This window comes from Hyperolius riggenbachi, chromosome 7, assembly GCF_040937935.1.
Source record: "Hyperolius riggenbachi isolate aHypRig1 chromosome 7, aHypRig1.pri, whole genome shotgun sequence".
Lineage (NCBI taxonomy): Eukaryota > Metazoa > Chordata > Amphibia > Anura > Hyperoliidae > Hyperolius > Hyperolius riggenbachi.
This window is the reverse complement of record NC_090652.1, coordinates 158,336,402-158,359,558: the sequence shown is the minus strand read 5'-3', so window position 1 is coordinate 158,359,558 and position 23,157 is coordinate 158,336,402. Positions and strand designations below refer to the sequence as shown.

The following is a 23,157-nucleotide window of genomic DNA, read 5'->3' as shown; positions in this document are numbered from 1 at the left end:
ACAAATATCAACCCCAAAAAGCCCAATTAGTGGTGAAAAAAACAAGATATAGATCATTTCATTGTGATTAGTAGTGATTAAGCTATTGGCAAATAAAAGGGATGAGCACTGCAAGGTGAAAATCGCTCTTGTCCATTAGGGTAAAAACCCCTTTCGGCTGAAGTGGTTAAACAAAAGTAATTGTGCATACATTTGGTTCAGACTGTGTAGTTATCATCAGTGTATGATATTAACGTGATTATTCAGATGCTAATAATTCACCTTAGGTAGACAAAGCTTCATTATAGTGCTCTTTATCAAGGGGTTGGTTGCATTATTAGTGTACTGGTTAAGGGCTCAGCCTCTGACACAGGATCATTCAGAAATGGAAGGCGTATGGCACAACTGTAAACGTACCAAGACAAGGCCATCCACCTAAACTCACAGGCCGAACAAGGAGAGCGCTGATCAGAAATGTAGTCAAGAGGCCCATGGTGACTCTGGACGAGCTGCAGAGATCTACAGCTCAGGTGGGGGAATCTGTCCATAGGACAACTATTAGTCATGCACTGCACAAAGTTGGCCTTTATGGAAGAGTGGCAAGAAGAAAGGCATTGTTAACAGAAAGCATAAGAAGTCCCGTTTGCAGTTTACCACAAGCCATGTGGGGGACACAGCAAACATGTGGAAGAAGGTGCTCTGGTCAGATGAGACCAAAATGGAACTTTTTGGCCAAAATGCAAAACGCTATGTGTGGCGGAAAACTAACACTGCACATCCACACACCATCCCCACTGTCAAATATGGGGGTGGCAGCATCATGCTCAGGCGGTGCATCTCTTCAGCAGGGACAGGGAAGCTGGTCAGAGTTGATGGGAAGATGGATGGAGCCAAATACAGGGCAAACTTGGAAGAATACCTCTTGGAGACTGCAAAAGACTTGAGGTTTACCTTCCAGCAGGACAATGACCCTAAACATAAAGCCAGGGCAACAATGGAATGGTTTAAAACAAACCATATCTATGCGTTAGAATGGCCCAGTCAAAGTCCAGATCTAAATCCAATCGAGAATCTGTGGCAAGATCTGAAAACTGCTGTTCACAAACGCTGTCCATCTAATCTGACTGAGCTGGAGCTGTTTTGCAAAGAAGAATGGGCAAGGATTTCAGTCTCTAGATGTGCAAAGCTGGTAGAGAGACATACCCTAAAAGACTGGCAGCTGTAATTGCAGCAAAAGGTGGTTCTACAAAGTATTGACTCAGGGGGCCGAATAATTACACACACCCCACTTTGCAGTTATTTATTTGTAAAAAAATGTTTGGAATGATGTATGATTTTCGTCCCACTTCTCACGTGTACACCACTTTGTATTGGTCTTTCACGTGGAATTCCAATAAAATTGATGCATGTTTGTGGCAGTAATGTGACAAAATGTGGAAAACTTCAAGGGGGCCGAATACTTTTGCAACCCACTGTACATCTCTTCTCCTTTTCTTCTCTGTCTTTCTTTTTCCCTCTTCAGATAATTTCTACGCACCTTTATGTAGCCAGAAATGGATCCAAATATTCATGACTGTATCTGCAATTGATAATGCACGGACTTTTGATACAATTCTGTGAATTTGTTGTACATTATGCATTCTACTGTTTAGTTGTAACTGTTGACATGTGTTTTTATTGATGCCCCAATAAATACTTAGTTAAAAAAAAACACAATAGTATTCTGGTAACATGCACGTCCCAATGCACCGTGAATGTAATTTATAAAGTGGGCATAACATGTGTAATAATGTCCACTTGCACATAAATCGCTTGCATTATTTTGACGGAATCCGTGTCCATTGTCCGATCATTGCAGAGTGTTAATTTGCTATTACAACTTCCGTTATGTTGCAATCAAGATTCATCGAGCTGCGCTGCTAAAGCAGCGCAGCTTAATGTTCTGTAGTGTGCGCTATGCATGCCTTACATAGCAGAGCTTGCTGCCATGTAAGGAAAGTGCCTTCCTTAGTTACGCACATTACTTCCTTAGCAATGCACGTAACATTAACTGCGGGTGACCCTGCTCAAGTGAATAATCGCTACCACAATACTGTTACCACTACTGTATTAATTTACATAAACAATGTAAATTAACACAGTAGTGGCCGCGAGTGAAGTTTCGCAATAGCGATAATTCACTCGAGCAGGGTCACCCGCAGTTAATGTTACGCGCATTGCTAAGGAAGCAATGCGCGTAACTATGGAAGGCTTTAGCAGCGCAGCTTGGTGGATCAAGCCTCTAGGCCCTTATTCAATTCACTTTTTCTAGTGAGCTTTCTTCTAGGTGATATTTTCACACCTTATCAATAAAATGCCCTTTAAAGGGAATCAGAGAGGAATGCTTCGCTAAAATAGAAAAAAAGCTATTATACATACCTGGGGCTTCTTCCAGCCCCATAAGCCTGGATCGCTCCCACGCCGCCGTCCTCCGCTTCCTGGATCTGCCGGTACCGGGCCTGTCACTTTCGGCGGATGCGGCCAATTGTCCGCATCACAGGGGCTCTCTCCATACCCGTACGCATGCGGCTGCACAGTAAGCAGCCACACGCGTACTTGTATGGAGGGAGCCCGCTGTGATGCGGAGAATTGGCCACGTTCGCCGGCCGACTGGCCGACTCGCGGCAATGACGGGACCCGGTACCGGCGAATCCAAGCAGCGGAGGACAGCGGCGTGGGAGCGATCCAGGCGTATGGGGCTGGAGGAAGCCCCAGGTATGTATAATAGCTTTTCCCCAAGTCTCCATGGCAGCACTACGGGTAATTGGCCCCACCCTCATTACCCCATAGGACCTCATGTGTATAAATGTCTGACCATCCCCCTTCCAGGTGTCTTTTTTTCCTGGTCCAACTCACCTCATAGGACTGGCAGGTTTTTGCCCTGCAGTAACTTTCTTTATTTTTAACCCTCTTACCGCCCACGCTAAGGTTTTGTGGTGTACCTATGTACAGCCTAAACAATCTCCAATGGAGTTGTGGCTATAGTACCTCCACCCCTATTCTGCTGGTCTTAGGGGATCTTCCGTGGTCTCTCTCGCTCTCCCTGCCTATACGGACACTAAAGGTGCTCAAAAGGTCGGGGGGGGGGGGGCAGACTGTATGTCTGTGATATTACCTGCTCCGGGCTAAAGGCTTGGCTGGGGCTGCATCCTTTCCTCCCTTTCCTCCCCGCTCGGTTCCTGACGCGTAGTCGGCGTGCGTTCCACCGCTCTGGGTCCAGCTTATGGTGTTCCGCCCATTCTGTCTGAGGTGGAGCGCACACGCGTAAGTACACGCGACGCTTTGTCCGCATTGGACACATCTGATTGGTGGTCAGGCGGGCGCATGGCGATGACGCGGGCGGAACTATTTATTCCGAGAGGAGCAGTACGCCATGGCTGGCGTTACATTCGTGCTCCTGCTCGGATTTTTGTTCCTAGCCCAACGTTCCCGTCCACAGGTCAGTTCCAAATGCGGGGAACATACATATGGAGGTCATTTCCGGAAGCGGGGGGGGGGGGGGGGGGGGTGAGGGGGGCGGTTAGAGCGACTGACACTACTCTCTCTCTCTCTCTATCTTTCCAGCGTGCCGCTGTCTATTCTTGGTGGCCTCTTATGGATGCAAGAAAGCCCTCAAAAGATCAGCAATATGGCTCTAGGTAAGAGGGGGAAGATCGGTAAGTGTACTTCAATCATCAAATAGTACAGTGACTTACAACGCTTTTTAATGTCACTTTAGCTCCCGAGGACGAGACAAGAGAAGATCGTCTCATTCGTCCAGAAGACGTTCCAAAGAAAGATCGCCTTCAAAGCATAGATCGCACAAGAAGAGGTCAAAGCATAGCAAGTCACATAGATCAAGATCCAAATCTCCACAACGCAACCGGTGGGAAAAAGCGTGCTGGGCCTGCGCACAGCCTGTAATGCCAAACAAATTAGTTTGTGCCTCCTGCTTCCACGAGATAGCAAAAGATGACGCTGTAGCCCCAGTGGACGTCTCGGACATTGTCCAAAAAGCGGTGCAGGATTCATTGGAGAATTTTGTAGCCAGCATGGCCACCCAGCCATCACACAGTTTGGCCGACGGCCAAGACAGGCCATCTACTTCCGCGGATATTGAAGAGGAATATGAAGTAGGATTTAACTTCGCCAATGTTGAACCTTTCGTTAAAGGTAAAAGGTAAAGGTAAAGATGAAAAACACGGAGCAAAACCCAAGAAACGTTATTACAAACACCTAACGAAGGATAGGACAACATTTCCAGTAATGGAGGAAATTCAGGAAGTAATTTATGAAGAATGGCAGAAGTTAGATAAAAGACTCCCTTTATCCAATAGGATATCCAAATTATATCCATTACCAGATACTACTATTACGCCGTTAGACACAGCTCCACCAGTGGATGCGTCAGTGATGCGCCTAGCGAAGCATATTACGCTGCCCATAGATGACGCTATATCCTTCAAAGATTCTTTGGAGCGGAAACTGGACTTAGACCTGAAAAAAATCTACACCATGTCGGGAGGAATTTGCAAGCCAGCAATAGCCTTAACGTCGGTGGGGAAAGCCATCCGCAACTGGGCTGAAGGTCTGGAACAGGCAATTCTGGCAGAAGCAGACAAAGAGACTCTATTCTCATTTCTAGAGGATCTAAAGTTGTCGGGCGACTATGTGGGAGAAGCAGCCATAGATGTTCTACGCTCCTCATCCAGGAATATGTTTTTCTCGGTGACAGCAAAGAGAGCACTCTGGCTCAGAGCTTGGTCTGCAGATCCAGCTTCAAAGCTCCTCTGGTGTAAGATTCCTTACGACGGCAAGACGCTATTTGGTGAAAAAATGGACTCTGCCATTAGTCGTGTCACCGGTGGGAAATCGGGCTTGCTGCCCCAGGATAGACGCCAAGGAAGACAAGACTTTGTTCAACAGAATCAGGCTCAGTCCTCGAGATACCGGAATGCGAGGTCCTATAGACCCGGCAGAAATTTTAAAAGGAATTGGCAGTCGAGCCAATCAACTTTTGTGAAAACTCAGAAGCAGAAGACTACGCCCGCTTCTGCGAATAAAAAGTCTTTTTGACGGTGGCAATTTCCAGGAATGTCCGGTCGGGGCAAGACTCCAGTTATATTCTCACATCTGGAAGGAGAGAGTGTCCTCACCATGGGTAGTAAGGACAGTATCGACCGGTCACTTCTGGACCTTCAAGAGACAGCCTCCTGCCAATCATTTCAGACGTACAAGTATGCCAACTGCAACACAAAAAGCCCAAATACTACAGGAATACCTGCAGGGCCTTATAGAAAAAGAGGCGATAAAACCAGTCCCGCTATGCGAGAGAAAGAGAGGGTTCTACTCGAACCTCTTCTTCGTTCAGAAAAAGTCAGGCGAATGGAGACCGGTTCTAGATCTGAAGTACCTGAACTCATTCATCATGCTGGAGAGATTCAAGATGGAGTCACTAAATACGATCATCTCAATAGTGGCCAGAGACGACTATTTACTTTCCATAGATCTGGAAGATGCATATTTGCACGTCCCTATACAGACGTCATTTCAAAGGTATCTACGCTTCGCAGTAGAGGAACAGCATTTTCAGTTTGTGTGCCTTCCTTTCGGCATAAATACGGCACCAAGAACATTTACAAAGGTTCTGGTAGAGATTATTGCGATACTGAGACAGCAGGGGATACGTGCATTTCACTATCTCGACGACATTCTACTGTTGGGAGAGTCAAGGGAACAGATACTGAAACACAGAGAAGTCCTGATCCGCACATTGACGGAGTTTGGCTGGCGAATAAATTTCCACAAAAGCCAACTGCAACCCACAAAAGACTTAGTCTATCTAGGAGCGAGATTCCGCACAGACCGAAACGAGGTGTGTCTACCGCAGGAGAAAATAGTGGTAATAAAACAGAGAGTGCTTCGAGTTGCCTTATCCCATCAGTTACAAGCGAGAGAGTGTCTGAGGGTTTTGGGGACAATGTCCGCAACTATACCCATGGTCCCCTGGACACGCTGGCACATGCGGAGTTTGCAACAGGGGTTCCTGAGGCAGTGGGATGGCATAACTATGACTCAGACTATACTGATAATCCCCATCATGAAGAAGGATCTAAATTGGTGGCTCTCAGACACCAACCTCAAGAAATCTCTCCCTCTGACTCCTTTACAACAACTCCTGATAGCCACAGATGCCAGTACCTCCGGTTGGGGAGCGACATGTGGGACTCAGATAGCCCAGGCTCAATGGCCTCCTCACATGAGACATTGGCCAGCCAACAGACTGGAGTTGAGAGCTGCTTACTGCGCTCTTCTTCATTTTCGCCACCAAATAAAGAATTGCTCAGTGATTCTGAGAATGGACAACGTGACAGCAGTTGCCTACGTCCGCAACCAGGGTGGCACGCGCAGTCCTTCCTTGCTGAGGGAGGCGGAAAGGATTTTCAAGTTTGCTCTCCACAACCTACAAGCTCTGACGGCAGTCCACATTCCGGGTATTCACAACACAGTCCCGGACTACCTGAGTCGTACCCTTATATCCAACAACGAGTGGTCGTTGAATTACAAAATTTTCAACATGATCTGTTCACAATGGGGCGAGCCACAGGTAGATCTTATGGCGACGAAACACAACAGGAAGTGTGCGAGGTACTTCAGCCGCTATGTCGAGCCGGAAGCGGAGAATGTGGACGCACTAACAGTACCGTGGAATTTCCAGCTGGCATATGTGTATCCGCCGGTGCCTCTCATTCTCCGTCTCCTGCTGAGGCTCAGAACGGAGAAAGTTACCTTAATAGCAATCCTACCAGGCTGGCCCAAGCGGCCTTGGTACCCTATGATTCTTCAGATGATGATCGGCCAGCCGATAAAGTTACCAACATCAGAGGACCTTCTTTCACAAGGCCCGCTGTATCATCCCAACCCATCTCGGCTGAACTTGACGGCCTACAGGTTGAGAGGAGGAAACTAAAAGAACTGGGATGCGATAATTCCGTAATAGATACTCTACTGAAATCCAGAAGTTATTCTACTAATCGAACTTACCAGAGAATTTGGAAAATATTCTCGGACTATGCCAAAGACCACAATTTCGACCCACTACAGCCTTTGATACATCAGATCCTATCGTTCCTTCAGATGGGGGTGGATAAGAACCTATCCAGCTATTCGATCAAGGTCCAGATCTCAGCAATCTCGGCCTTCACAGGGCACAGGTGGGCACTACACCCTCTAACAAAACAATTTGTGGCGGCAGTCATGAAAATTCGGCCACCTGTAAAGCCAGTCTTTGCCCAATGGGATCTACCGCTGGTTCTTGGTATCCTGTCAAAAGCTCCTTTCTATTCTCCAGAAACCTGCTCATTAGAAGACCTTACGTTAAAGACGGTTTTTCTAATTGCTATCGCATCCGCAAGGAGGGTGTCTGAAATCCAGGCACTAAGCTGTAGGGAGCCTCACATACAGTTCTTCCCGGATAAAGTAATCTTACGACCGGTACAAGGATTTTTACCAAAGGTTTCAACATCATATCACCTGAACCAGGAATGGTGTTTACCAGTATTCAGAGAGGAAGACAACGAAGCCCTACATCCTTTAGATATAGCCAACTCTCTAAAAGCATATATTCAGGCAACGGAAGCCTTCAGGAAGACAGAGAGACTTTTCATAAACCATTCAGGGTATAGGAAGGGGCAGGCTGTTTCCTCTAGAACTATTTCGGCTTGGCTCATACGTATCATACGGAGAGCATATCTAGCCACAGACAAGACTCCCCCTAGCGCAATAACGGCCCACTCGACTAGAAGTGTCGCATCGTCATGGGCAGCGCAGGCAAAGGTGGCGCCAGAAAGAGTCTGCCAGGCAGCAAATTGGACTAAGATAGATACCTTTATCTCTCATTACCGTGTTGATATACATGCTTCTGCAGCTGCAGAGTTTGGAAAGGCAGTACTGTCTTCTGCCTTCGAATCTAAGTTAGACTAAAAATACGTGATTAAAGTTACTTTGTGTGTTTTCACCTGCAACAGTCTCCCTCCCGTTTCTTTGAGTGTCTAGTTAGTTCCCGTAGTGCTGCCATGGAGACTTGGGGAAAGCAGAAAATTGTATACTTACCTAACGGTAATTTTCCTTTCCCCATGGATCCATGGCAGCATAGGGTTCCCACCCTGTTTCGGTGAGTTACTAGTTACAAAGACACCTGGAAGGGGGATGGTCAGACATTTATACACATGAGGTCCTATGGGGTAATGAGGGTGGGGCCAATTACCCGTAGTGCTGCCATGGATCCATGGGGAAAGGAAAATTACCGTTAGGTAAGTATACAATTTTCTGCTTTCTTCATCCTCTCTGGTTCCCTTTAGACCACCAGCAAGCAAGAAAATACTTCAATAAATTTGACAGTGTTGTTTCACCTACTGTTTGGTACTTTTCAATTGCAAAGTACGGAAAAGTTATTTGAAACAGAAGATAATAGATTTGTCTAGGAGAAAACTTAGGAGAAAAGGAGAATCGAATAGGCCAGATCCTATTCACTTTTCTCCTAAATGTTCTCCAAGGAGATCATTTCAAATATTACCACTAAAATACCTTTAAAGCTCCCAGCATCCGATAAACTACTCAACTGGTATTTTTTTAATCTACTGTACTTATTAGAACTTTTTCAATTGTGAAGTGCTGATAAGTTATGTTTTATATAAATTACCTCCTGGGAGAAAACACAGGAGAAAAAGTTAATTGGGTAAGGGCCCCAGTATGACCCTACCCTAAATCTGGTAAAGTCCCTCCTCCCTTGTTATTTTAAATTTTATGCAAATATATGCAGCTTGGAATTGGATTAAACATATGCAATGTCTACTGCATTTGATTGGTCCAATTCCAAGCTATATAAATTGCATACAATTTCCATCAACTCAGAATCAACATCCAGATATGGTTTATGCTGCACTACCATAGAGCCCTAGACACCCATTCCATGCTTTGTAGATATGAAATTGATACATGTAAGCAATAGTTACCCCTAGGGAGTAATTGCACTGATGTTATGTACAATTCATAGTGATACAAGAAATGAGAATTGGCTCCTGGGTGCATACAAAAAACTCCTATTTATTTATCAAAAACACTTAATCCAAAAGCTAAAAAAACACTTAATCAAAACTAATACAAACACAGACATATGAATTAAAAATGTGTCATCCAAAAACATTCATGACCTAACGGAGGCTGCAGTCCCCCCCAAAAATACCCGCAAAGTCACTAATACTAGTGTGCACATAAACTGGTTAGTTGAAGAGGCAACAGCATGCCTTCCACTGATATCTCCTGAAAGGATTGCATTCAGGTCTTTGTGGAGCTTGGTGACGTATAGCTGCTTTTCCTCACTTTCCAATCTGCGAGTGGGATCTTGGAATACATAGAGGAACGTTGGGACAGCTCGTTTGGATGACAGTGTTGCTTTTTTGAAGCTGCTGAAAATCTGGAATCATCCTATCATCCTTTGTGCTATGCTGGGCTTTATTAACACTGCTTAGTGTATCAGCTGCCACTAACGCTCTGCTTCATTGCTGCTATTGGTCATGAACAGCCTTGTGGGAATGTGCAGTGGGACCTACTGCCATTATGTCCTGTTGCCTCTTCAACTAACCAGCTTATGTGCACACTAGTATTAGTGACTTTGCGGGTATTTTTTGGGGGACTGCAGCCTCCGTTAGGTCATGAATGTTTTTGGATGACACATTTTTAATTCATATGTCTGTGTTTGTATTAGTTTTGATTTAGTGTTTTTTTAGTTTTTGGATTAAGTGTTTTTGATAAATAAATAGGAGGTTTTTGTATGCACCCAGGAGCCAATTCTCATTTCTTGTATCACTTTGTATTAACATTGTTGGCATGGTGCATACTTGAAACATGCTTTAGGGCCCTTTTCCACTAGCGGCGTTTGCGATGCTGAATCGCAAAATCACAAACCGCTAATGATTTTTTAATCGCTACGATTTGCACATTAACATGGGAATCGCGGTAGGCAATTTCCACTACCGCGATTCGATTTTTTGTCAAACGTGATCGCGCCGCGGAGCGATCTTTGCCGCGATTTTGCTATGCAGTACAGTACATAGCAAAATCGTGAACGCAATCGCCGGAGGTTTCCTGCTTTTTGCGATTCAGCAATCGCTAGCGTTCAGCGTGAACGCTAGCGACTGCTAGTGGAAAAGGGCCCTAAGAGTCATTTATTGGGTTTTATAAATAGTACTTATTTGACTCTTCTCTCCACGGTTCCCCAGTTTTGTGCAATAGTTGAACATGTACAATTCTTATTTCACTAATTAGGTTCCCCTCGAACATACTTAGAATGTTTCATATTTCCAGTCTTACTGCCGGGGATGGCAGAAATGCTGCTTGAGGCAAAGAAGGAGAAATGTTTTTGGGTAAGTACAAGTAGTTTCCATAAGAGACACATACATTAATTCTTTATGTGGTACACAATGGCACTCCTACACAATGCATGATATTGCAGTCCTGATTTTGTGGAGACAGTGAAATGCATTTGATCAGTGGTTCCCAACCTGGGGGCGATCGCCCCCCAGGTGGGCGATTTGGGTTCTAAGGGGGGGCGGTAAATTTGTGGGGGGCAACAGGGGGGTGATCAGTATGAAAAGGCAGAAAAAATAAAGTGTCGCAGTGTCACCTGTTTTTAAGAAAATTATGGGCAAAAAATATGATCTGTATAAAATATGCAAGTGTGCATGATAGTTGCGTAATTCCTCAGGGCTCGTTGGTCACGCGCCGGTGTAATGTCTGATATTGCAGCCCGGAAGCAGCCTTCCTCACTGAGTATCGCGCATGCTCAGTGGGAAGTTAGATATTATTTACCTGAAATATCTCCGCTTCCGCACCACGTACACTCCCGAAATTTTCAGGGGAGGGAGGGGACCTTCAGATCTAGCTCTGTGTCGAATTGCAGCCCCCGAGCCCCGCTAGTTCCCGAGATAGGTTTGCTGCAATCAGTCTCGGGAACCAGCGGGGCTCGGGGGCTGCAATTCGGCACAGAGCTAGATCTGGGGGTCCCCTCCCTCCCCTGAAAATTTCGGGAGTGTACGTGGTGCGGAAGCGGAGATATTTAGAACGTTTTACGTGGCTGCACAATTTAATGGGACGCAGGCTCCTACTGTGCATGCGGGGCTGCACAACGTGCGGGGCTGCAATAGCTGACATTACACCGGTAAGGGAATTGGCGCAACGTAGTTGAGTCACCGGCTATTTTTAGCTGGCAAGGTCACAGCGCTACCCCCTCCACCGGCACCACCACCTGGCGTAAGGGTATACCGTACTAAGAGAAGGGGGGCGACAGGGGTGAGTCGTCTTCCCCTAAGGGGCGATACCTCATAAAAGGTTGGGAAGCACTGCATTAGATCAAGGCTTTTCAACCTGTGGTACGCGTACCACCGGTGGTACTTTGCTTTTGGCCAGGTGGTACACACCAGGTTTGCCTGCCACTTTATTGCCCGCATGCCATTTGTCCTGGTCCTGTCCTGCCTCCACAAAGTTTGGCTCCTCCTCCCTCACTCCTTGCTGTGCTGCTCTGCGGCATACTTCAGACCTCAGATCAGTGGGGAAGAGACAGCCAGGTAAATAGTGCACAGTAATGGCGCAGATACAGAAAGGGACATCACTGCTCACTTTCTGTATTTGAAGTATACGCGCCATCACTGTGCACCGCTTGCCTGACTGTCACTTCACTGTGGCTGGCTTACCGATGATCTGAGGTGTGAACTATTCCACAGGGCAGCACAGCAAGGAGTGAGCAAGGGGGAGCTGAACTTTGTGGTGAGTCACTGCCTAGCTCTCAGCTCTCTGATTTTGGCACTAGGCTACCTATAATTATGCGGGGGGGCGAGCACTGTAATAACAGTGCAGGAGATTTGGGCGCAGCCGGCGCCATCAAGTTGCTTTTAAAACACTGCAATTCGGCTTCCAGCAATTGCCGTATACCAGCTGTATCCTGCGCCCAAGTCTCCCGGTGGGCAGTTCATATGTATGCGGGGGAGGGGAAAAGAGAGGAACTTGCAAGGCTACCTATATTGGCAATCTACCTACAGATTGCCAATACTGACAATATGAAGGCTTGCAATCTAATTGTAGTTGTTTTCCCCACCAATGCCTCCTACTTTTCCCCTCCCATATGCCCTCTTCTTTTCTTAAAGTGTACCTGTAAAAAAAAAGTGCCCAGAGGGGTAAACCTCAGGGAAGGGGAGGCCTTTGTATCCTAAACAGGTTTCCCCCTTCCTCCACAGTAGAAGGGATCCAGCTCTGGGAGCCCCAAAGTTCTCCTTGTCGGTGTGTGCGCATGCGCAGTAGTATTTGTTTTCCTTGACTGCAGTGCTTGAGTTTAGGTCTTCTTTAAAGAGGTTCTGTGGGATTCTAAAAATCAATCAAACAAGCTGAGACTTATCTGGGGCTTCTGCAGCTGTAATGTCCCGTACTGTCCTCCTACGATGCTCCGTTTCCCGCCACCGGTCCCGGTTTAATATTCGTCTAAACAGACGAATAATGTTAGCTCCTGCTCGCGTCATCGGGAGCTTACTGCACAGCCGCAGTGTAATAACTCGTGTGATTACACTGGGAACGGCGGCGGGGAACGGAGCATCGGAAGAGGACGGCGTGGGACATTACCGCTGCAGGGGGCCGATAGAAACCCCAGGTAAGTGTCAGCTTGTTTGATTCTTAGGCTGCAAAAGAACTCCTTTTAAGTGAGAAGAATACGGTGGCTGCTATATTAATTTTGTTTTAAACTATATGAGTTGACTGGCAGCCCTGCTGATCTATGTCTCTGCAGAAGTGTCTGAATCACACCACAAACAAGCATGCAGCTAACCTTGTCAGATCTGACAATAATGTCAGAAACACCTGATCTGCATGTGCTTGTTCAGGAGCCATGGCTAAAAGTATTAGAGGCAGAGGATCAGCATGATAGCCAGGTAACTGGCATTGCTTAAAAGGAAATAAATATGGCAGCCTCTCACTTAATTTCTCCTTCAACTACTCACTTAATTCACTGTAGTGGTCCTTTAAACAGTTGAAATTTGACAGTTGGAAAATGACAGTTTAAATAAGACAGTTAGAAAAGGGCAGTTGAAATTTGGCAGTTGAAAAATTGCAGTTAGAAAATTACAGTCAGAAAATAACAGTTGGAAAATGGCAGTTGAAAAATGACAGTTGGAAAATGACAGTTAAAATTTGACAGTTAAAAAATGACAGTTAGAAAATGACAGTTGGAAAATGGCAGTTGGAAAATTACAGTTGGAAAATGACAGTTAAAATTTGACAGTTGGAAAATGGCAGTTGGAAAATGACAGTTAAAATTTGACAGTTGGAAAATGGCAGTTGAAAAATGACAGTTGGAAAATGGCAGTTGGAGAATGACAGTTGGAAAATGGCAGTTGGAAAATGACAGTTAAAATGTGACAGTTAAAAAATGACAGTTAGAAAATGGCAGTTGGAAAATGGCAGTTGGAAAATGACAGTTGGAAAATGACAGTTAAAATTTGACAGTTGGAAAATGGCAGTTGGAAAATGGCAGTTGGAAAATGACAGTTGGAAAATTACAGTTAAAATTTGACAGTTGGAAAATGGCAGTTGAAAAATGACAGTTGGAAAATGGCAGTTAAAAGTTGAACTGCCATTTTTCAACTGCCATTTTTCAACTGTCATTTTTCAACTGTCATTTTTCAACTGTCATTTTCCAACTGCCATTTTCTAACTGTCATTTTTCAACTGTCAAATTTAACTGCCATTTTCCAACTGTCACATTTTTCAACTGTTGTTTTTTAACTGCAATTTTCCAACTGTCAAATTTTAACTGCCATTTTCTAACTGTCATTTTTCAACTATCAAATTTTAACTGCCATTTCCAACTGTCATTTTTCAACTGCCATTTTCTAACTGTCATTTTACAACTGCCAAATTTTAACTGTTGTTATTCAACTGTCATTTTTAAACTGCCATTTCTCAACTGTCATTTTCCAACAGCCAAATTTAAACTGTTTTTCGACTGCCATTATTTTCCAACTGTCATTTTTTTAACTTCCATTTTTCGACTATCCTTTTCCAATTGTTTCCTTCTTCCTTTCCTATTTTATTTCTTTCGCAAACACATGCCTTGAGATCCTCAATGTTGAATATTGATTTGCCACCTCATTTTGTGTTTTGGGGGCTAGATTTGCATCATGATTTGCACAATTTAAAACTGGCTATCTCTAACAGTGACAGGTGTCAGATATGGTGGCTGGATAGGGTAATGGTTAAGGGCTCTGCCTCTGACGTAGGAGACCTGGGTTCAAATCTCAGCTCTGCCTGTTCAGTAAGCCAGCACCTATTCCATAAGGAGTTCTTTGGGCAAGACACTCTAACACTGCTACTGCCTACTGAGTGCGCTGTAGTGGCTGCCTCGCAAGCACTTTGAGTCCGACAGGAGAAAGGCGCTATACAAAAAAAGGAATTATATTGATAACTGTAGAAAGGGAGTGGAGGAAAAAGCCTATGTTGTCTTTTTATCTTCTTATCTTGCTCCCAGTCTAATGACCCATTTATTGTCTTCAACTTTCATAGTGGTTCTCTTTCCAGGCTAGCAGCACATTTAGCCACCTTTGAAACTTGTCCACACATTCTCTACCTTAGTGCTTGGTACTGGTGTTCCTCCACGATGGTGACCCTCTTTTTCTTGGGCTACTTCAAATGTATTTATTTATTGTGCATTATGGTGATTTATTGTTGCAGAGTTGTTTTTCAGATTAACTTGCACTGTTTTTTTCATGATAAGGAGGTACTTTGTTGCTTTGGAATTTGGGATTATCTTAATTACAGAATGAATTACAGACCTTTTGTGTACCAATTTTTTGGAGTGCCAACCATTTACTTCTCTTTACAAAAATGTATGGTACGTGTTTTGCTCTGCATGGCAGTATTAATTGAAATGAGACAGCACTGTGTTGGCACAGAGATGCATACAGCAGTTTATTGTCAGAACACAGCACAGCACATGAGAGTCTGTAACACATGACTGAAATAAGCTCAGCAATGCAGCAGTGCATCCTGACCTTCACGGTTGTTATCAAATTACCATTTTAAAGGACCACTATAGTGATTAAGTAAGCAGTTAAAATCTTTCAGAACCAACATGTTTTGGACTAGTCGATTTCCTCATTGGAGATACAAAGGGTTTTCTTTGTTTTTTAAAATAATTTCCTAAATGGCAGTTGCTAAGTCTAACTGGCACAATAGGACCAGCCAGCGTCTGTACTCGCACACTATTTTGGCAGTCAGACTTAACAATGGCCATTCAGCAAATGCTTTTGAAAACAAAGGGAAACCCTGAGACTCCATCATGAGGAGATGGACTAGTCCAAAACTTGTTGGTTCTGTCAGCTTTTGAAGCGGACCTAAACTGAGAGCTTCCTCTCTGCTCTACGGAGATAAGCAACAGCATCATAACTTTAAAGAAAAAAAATTCTTTGTTACAACTTACAGAAATCTTACAAAAACCCTGCAGTGTTTACTTTCTGGTGTCCTAGGAACACAAAAGGGTTAACCACTTGAGGTCTGCAGGGCTAATCCCCCTCCTAGTGACCAGGCCATTTTTAGTAAAATTGGCCACTGCAGCTTTAAGGCTAAGCTGCAGGGCCGCACAACACAGCACACAAGTGATCCCCCCCTCCCTTTTCTCCCCACCAACAGAGCTCTCTGTTGGTGGGGTCTGATCGCTCCCCCCATATTTATTTATTTTTAAATAAATATTATTGTCAGTGTTTTTTTTTTTTTTTAAAGTGTTTCTTTAAGTATGTCCCCTCCCTCCCCACAGCCAGCCAATTACGGTGATCGGCTGTCATAGGCTTCTGCCTATGAGAGCCGATCGCTCTCTTGTCCCCCAGGGGGACAGCCGTGTCACACGGCCGTCCTCAGTGCAGTGCTGCTGCTGATCACATCGCTGCACAGTGTAAATAGACGGCGATCACGCAATAGCCGCTCGGAGACTGATGCCTTTTTTTCTTAAAGTGTACCTTGTAAGAAAAAAGTGCCTCGGGGGTACTTACCTCAGGGAAGGGGAGGCCTTTGTATCCTAAAGATGTTTCCCCCTTCCTCCTCAGTAGATGGGATCCAGTGCTGGGAGCCCCAAAGTTCTCCTCATCAGTGTGCACAGTCCGTTCAGGCTCCAGCAGAAACTGCCAAGCCCGATTGCATCCAATCTACTGTGCAGGCACACTGGTGGTACTTGAAAGTTTTCAGGCAATATGTCACTGTTGCACAGGGTCATATGAAGCTTCCTATCTGCTGTGCTTTGCAGTGCTCGTATTGCACAAATCCCATGTAAAACTGGCCTAAACAATTTCTCATATTATTTGAAAGATTTACATGGTAAGTGTGATGCTTACTATTATTGTTGGATTTTTTTTTTAAGTTATGAAATAGTGTAAATGCAATGGATGTTACATTCTGGGTGTAGAAATGTTAAGCTTCCCCATATCATGATCATCCACTGAAAGCAAGGACTTTTTATAATGCCTGATGAATGATCATTTCCAGCCAAAAACCTGATGTGCTAGGGAGGATATTTTTGGGCTGAAGTTGAAGGGAGCATCAAATATCCACAGCAGACGAAAGTTTTCTGAGCAAGTGCTTGCCAGTCTACCAACTGGGAACATAAGTACCTTTCCACTTTTGCGAACGTGTGTTGACACGATTACACATTAAAATGCCATGTTTTTGCTAGCAGTCTGCTTCTTCTAGGCTACATTTAATACATTTCGTGAAGCCAAGTTATTAATATTCTTTTTACTTGGACAGTAGCGTAGCTTAGGAGCTCTTGCTCTTAGTGTGAATTTCGTTGGTGGAAATCTTTTAAATAAAGCCATTAGATTTCTGAGACAGTAGAGGGCAGTGTGATTAAGATTTTTCTGCTGGTTCCATTGTGCAAAATTGTACAAAGAGCTTCTGCCGTGCCCAGAATAGCGATGAGCTGATCATGCATTGCAAGGCTGAGATGAAATTATGGCAGGTGCTTATTATTCCAGTAGGGATGCATCTGTATTGATTTCATTATTTGTTCCTCACGTTCTGCCAGGAGATTGAATGTAAATAAAGCTGAATGTGTTGGAGCTTGTTGCGATCAGTAGAATATTGTGTACCGCGAGAAGCAATGTCATTCTTATCTCATGTGTGCTGTTCCTGGGGTTGGCGAAATGTCCCCGTATAAGGTTTCATAATTATCTTTATTTCTAAATCTGTAATTGTCGCTGTCAAATGTTAATCTGACTATACACTGTTTGGCTCTTTAATACATTAAGACCCCTTTTACACTTGTTTTGCAAAAATGTGTTGCGTTACCCTGTTTTACCACAGGGTAACTCAACAGCAATATAAGGGAATGGGGCCTAGCAGACTTACTGCGTTTCATTGCGCCAGAAGTACCTGATCGGCCACCGATACACCACAAAGTCAACAGTGCGTTACCGACGGACTTCTGCGGTGACGCCGTGGCGGTGGAAGCAATGTAAGTCAATGGGCGGCGTAGGAAATTTAAACCTGTTGGCAGTGGCGTTGGGGCACAGAACTGCACTCAGGAATCCCAGTGATGTACTTTCTGTCCAGCAGGGAGTACCCCACTGGGAGAGGTTGTGCGGTGGGCGGCGCTATGCATATGACTCGGCTCAATCTGCCACGGAGTATGAATGACATGTTGCAAATTGCGGTGCCATGCAGCAGGGGGGGGGGGGGACATCGCACCGCAAACATACCAGCCATGTGTAAAACCGGCCTAAACATTGGATTGAATAAAACATTGACGTTTATGAAAATACTATCCATTAAAACCTAAGGCCCTCTTCATCGGACGTCCTCCGGGTTGTACTGCGCAGGCTCAGAACTACTGAGCCTGCGCAGTACAGCCCGGAGGACGTCCGATGACATCAGCGCGCCGGCGTGGAACGCACCATGGAGCGCAGAAGAGGCCCGACCTGGCCGCCGGCCCGGCCAGGTCGGGTCGGCCACCGGAGACCACCGGGTGCCTGCGGAGTGGCGCCGAGGGCACCTCCTGCCTGCCACGGGCTGGAGGAAGCCCCAGGTAAGTGGAAATGGATTTTTATTTTTTTTAGCTAGTCCCTGAACCTTCCCTTTAAACCACCAGCAAGAAAGAAGATACTTAAAATAATTTTGCTAGTACCTTTTCATCTACTTTTTGGTACTTTTTTTAATTGCAGAATGCTGAAAATTACCACTTTTATCGCATGAAAATTTTCAAGTACTACCAGTGATTTTGCAAGATGTCAACAGCTCAATAAGTGAAAAAAATGATAGAGTGTGCACACTTTTTATTATTTATTATGCACCAACATATTACGCAGCGCTACCCCCAGTATATGTACAAAATTGCCTCCAGTATAGGTAGTATGCTGCCCCCAGTATAGGTAGTATGCTGCCCCCAGTATAGGTACAAAATTGCCTCCAGTATAGGTAGTATGCTGCCCCCAGTATAGATAGTATGCTGTCTCCAGTGTAGGTAGTATGCTGTCCCCAGTATAGGTACTATGCTGCCCCCATATAGGTAGTATGCTGCCCCATTATAGGTAGTATGCTGCCTCCAGTATAGGTTGTATGCTGCTCCCAGTATAGGTAGTATGCTGCCCCCAGTATAGGTAGTATGCTGCCCCCAGTATAGGTAGTATGCTGCCCCAGTATAGATAGTATGCTGCCTCCAGTGTAGGTAGAATGCTGTCCCCGTATAGGTAGTATGCTGCCCCATTATAGGTAGCATGCTGCCCCCAGTATAGGTAGTATGCTGCCCCCAGTATGGGTAGTATGCTGCCCCCCTCGTATCGGTAGTATGCTGCCCCCATATAGGTAGTATGCTGCCCATTATAACTAGTATGCTGCCTCCAGTATAGGCAGTTTGCTGCCCCCAGTATAGGTAGTATGCTGCCCCCAGTATAGTTAGAAAATCTTCCAGTATAGGTAGTATGCTTCCCTAGTATAGGTACAAAATTGCCGTGTAATGATCGCTGCTGCAGCAGCTATTACTGGAAGTAGTAGTGCTGCAGCTCAGGCAGTTCTGATCTATTTCCATGCAAGCTGCATAGCTTTGTCTGTCTTTCCCTGCTGTCAGCTTGTGACTGATTATCATTCACCTGTGTGGGAATCTGCATGTCTGCTCCCATTGGATGACCTCAGTATAAAGATCTGCTTCCTGCAGGGTTTCCTTGGGTTTTCATAGCTTCAGCTTAAGCCTGCCTTGCTGTCGCTTTAGCCCCCGATCGTGTTTCTTGTTATAAAGATACTTTGCTGGTCTTTGCATCACATATTGGTTCATTGCCAATATATATGCATACCAGCACGTTTATTATTTTCCTTGTATTTGTGTTACGTTGATACATCAGTGTCGCTGATGTATACGTACACGAACTGTTTATATCCTGTGTGCAGTTAGTCAGTTTTCCAGCACGTTTTGGTAGGTTGCGCGTACCGTGACCACCCGTGCTGAGGTAGTTACCCTGCTCCTGGTTCTGTTTGTGGATTGCGTTCATCTCTGCGAAGAGATAACGAATCCTTCTGAATCCTGTTCTGTTACTGTTTGTGGATTGCGTTCATCTCTGCGAAGAGATAACGAATCCTTCTGAATCCTGTTCTGTTACCGTTTGTGGATTGCGTTCATCTCTGCGAAGAGATAGCGAATCCTTCTGAGTCCTGTTCCCTGTGTTACTCCATTCCTAGTCAGCGTTCCTGCTTATGTCATATATCGGTTCATTGCCGATATATACATATGTTAGTCAGACGTTACAAATAGTTTCATTGATAGCTGTAATTGTAATACGCTAGGAAAACATACTTATTGTATATTTATCTGTGTTACGTTCATCTATCTTAATCCTGCTATTTTCTGACTATCCTGTCCTGTCTTTGTGAGGCACGCCATCGCCGCATCGCATTGGCTGCCTCATTCCAGTCTGTCTGGTTTTGGACGCTTGCTGTCGCTAAGTAGCCGCTAGCTAGCAAGCGTTCATTCTGTCTACCTGTCCTGATCTCCTCAGTTCCGGTTTATGCGCTCAGCACTACTTTGCGCTGAGACGTTATAACGAAAGCATTGTTTGTGGCTGTCAGATCTGCACCGGCTCTGTGCGCCACAATCTCCTATTGGAGTCAGTCCTCCCCTCCACTATACTAGGGATAGCCTGTTTCCTTGTGCTAGTGTGTGTACCTCCTCCACGCCAGCTCATGCGTTGCATGCTGACTGTGGAGAATACACCACCAAGCCTCACATTATGAAAACCCCATTACCAATCCCCATTGTGGGGGGGATTCCCAGAAAGTATGACACTGTTAATTATGGTTCCTGTTCCTTTAAGAAATTTGAAGAACTTAGCTCTGAAACAGAAAATGAGTTTTTCTCTGAATGTGCCAGGTTCCTGACCAATCCTGATCTCCAAGCGACTCCTGTTTCAACCTGGGCACTCCAACTAAGTTATATTTTGTTTAAAGGGGAATTATTCCAGTGGGCATTTGATGTTCTCAATCATTCCGATTTGAAAGATAGACCGCTGGAATTTCTAGCGTTTGTGATCCATAACTGGTTGCGCATAGATCCATTGCCTTTTCCTCTTAATGAACTCCTGGCAGCAGGCCAATCAGCTACTCCTTCAATTGCTTGCAAAAATGTTCAGCAAGCAGAAAGTGTTACTGATAATTTTCCTGCAGCCTTGAATAAATCATCAAAAACAGCAGGGTCTAAGGCCAAACGCAAACGTTCTAAGAAACGTGTCCGATCTGCAGAGTCCTTAGCGACTGAGACCTATAATGAGATTCTGCCATTAACAGATAATGAAATGCAATTGTCTTTCAGGGGAGTTAAATGGACTTATGAAACTACTAATGAACTTTCCTCCCTGGCTAGGGAAAATAAAGATTTTTGTTTAAAAAAATTATCTGAGTATGATTATGAGGAGATATTACAGAGTATTGAACAAATCAACTTATTTGTAAAGCAAGGAAAGTTTGCATACACTACAGTTCAGCACTTGCTACAGGTATTGGAGATTCTTAGGAATAAGGAATCTGCCAATCACCTGCTAATTAACCCAATATATGTCCCTGCTACAATCATATCTGCAAACCATGATCTGCCTGTTAAGTATGCTTGGAATCCTCCATTTGAGAAAGGAGAGATGGAAGCTCTGGTCAATGAATGGAAGAATGATTCAAGTTCATTTTGTCAATTTTACAGTGCAAAAAGTGAATTGGTATTGAATGCATGCATTAAGTCTGCCTATAACCTAATAAAAACTGGTGTGTGTGAGTATGACTTTGTGGCTCCATTGATTGATGTGTGGGAACTGATTTTGGATGATTTTTTTGTGACTCCGAATTCGCAAATTTGGCGTTCTGACCCGCCTGCTTCAGCACCTTTGGCTGATTCAGCAGGTGATTCGGAGCTCTTTTTGTGTGAAATTGAAGTTCCTGCAATTCCACCCTGTACCATGGATAACTCAGTGTTACTTCCCAGTAAAACAGAAGCCACTGATACATTCTTAACCTTGCCCTGCGCAAATTTCTCAGCAGAGAATCCAGAGGTCCTGCTGACTTCCGAGTCCAGCCTAGCCAGTACTCATGACTCTTTGTTTAGTGAAACAGACACCAGAAAAATCTTGCCTGTCTCTGCAAACACTTCTGCAGAAATTACCTGTGTTAATAAAGTTCAACTCCTGTCTGATCCAGCAGATGCGCAAACATTGTGTCTTGATCTTCCTGTTTCTACACCTCGCTCTAGTTTCGTGAATAGCTCAGAGCATCTGCTATGTGAACCTGAAATCGCAGAATTATTACCTTGTTCAGAAAATTTTCCAATAAATTTGCCCTGTACCATGAATTGTGCAGTAGATCTCTCCAATGAAACTCAGGTCACAGAATCATTATGCTGTCCAGCAGGTGCTTCCATGGTTTTGCCCTGCAATATGGACTGTTCAGTGATCCTGTCCAGTGAAGCTGTGGTCGCAGAGTCTTATGCTTCACCCAGTATTTTGGATACTTTAAACCCTCTAGCAGAGGAGGCTGAAGCACTGCTTACCTCAGTTGGTGTTGCAGTAATATTCACTTGTCTAGCAGCTGTTTTGGAATTACAGTCTGCTCTAATAAAACTTGATGAATTTCTGCCCAGCAAAGCAGAAGCCATTGAAATATTGTCCTCGTCAGCAAGTGTGTCAGATACCTTGCCCTGTACACAGTCTGATTTAACCAATGTTGTTGAGTCCCTCTCCAGTGTTGTAACAGCCGAGGAACTCCAGCCCTGTCCTCTGAATGTTTCAGAAGTCTTGCCCTGTAACATGGATAATTCTGATTCTCTGGTCAAAATAATAGAAATCTCAGAATTTCAGTCCGGTCTGATGAGTGTTCCTGAAACCCAGCCCTGTATCCTGAAAGATTCTAGTTCTCTGGCCGCTGTGGCAGAGGTTCCAGAGTCCCCTTCCTGTCCAGGGAATTCCTCAGTTTTGCCTAGTCCAGTGGGGGCTGCTGCAATACTGACTTGTTCTGCAGCGCCTCATGAGCTCCAATCCAGTGTATTAAATGAGTCTCTGTCCAGTCCAGAGGTAGTTGTGGAGTCCCTATCTGGTTCAGTGCATACATCAGAAGATTTGTCCTGTTTTGTTGGTGCCCCTGAATCTGATTTGTTACTGACTTTGCTGGAATCAGCGACATCTAAGTCTGATCCAGCATTCTCGTGTAAAAGTCCAGTGGTTGCGAAGTTTAGTCATGATGATTTTTTTTTGGCCAGTCCTGGTTTTGGTCCTGTCTTGGCTGACCCTGAGGCTCACAGTTCCTTGACATGCCCAGAGGTTTCTCTTGTGCCGGTGTGCCCAGATGTTCTTTGTGTGCCAGAATGCCCAAGTGTGTCTAAGGTGTTAGCGTGCTCTGATGCTTCCTTAGTGGGAACACGTTCTGATGTTGCCAGTCTGCCTGCATGCCCAGAGATGGTTCTGGTCCCTGAAAGCCCTGATATTGATGTTTGTCCTTGTGGCCCTGACTCGGGAATTGCCCTAGGTTCCATAGGGGTTCTTGATAGTTCTCCATGTGAGCCTAAGGGGCGTTCTGACCTATGGGGATCTCTTTGGAGCTTCAAGGTGTTCT

At 44.8% G+C, this 23,157-nt stretch overlaps 1 protein-coding gene across 1 annotated transcript in view; it reads left to right on the top strand.

Annotated features, from left to right (window-relative positions):
* Positions 1-23,157, top strand: part of IQCK (IQ motif containing K) — a 175,298-nt gene that overhangs the window by 18,313 nt on the left and 133,828 nt on the right. Inside the window, exon 4 of the mRNA XM_068244799.1 lies at positions 10,324-10,421. Coding sequence (XP_068100900.1) covers positions 10,324-10,421 — 98 coding nt within the window. The remainder of the gene's footprint in view (positions 1-10,323; positions 10,422-23,157) is intronic.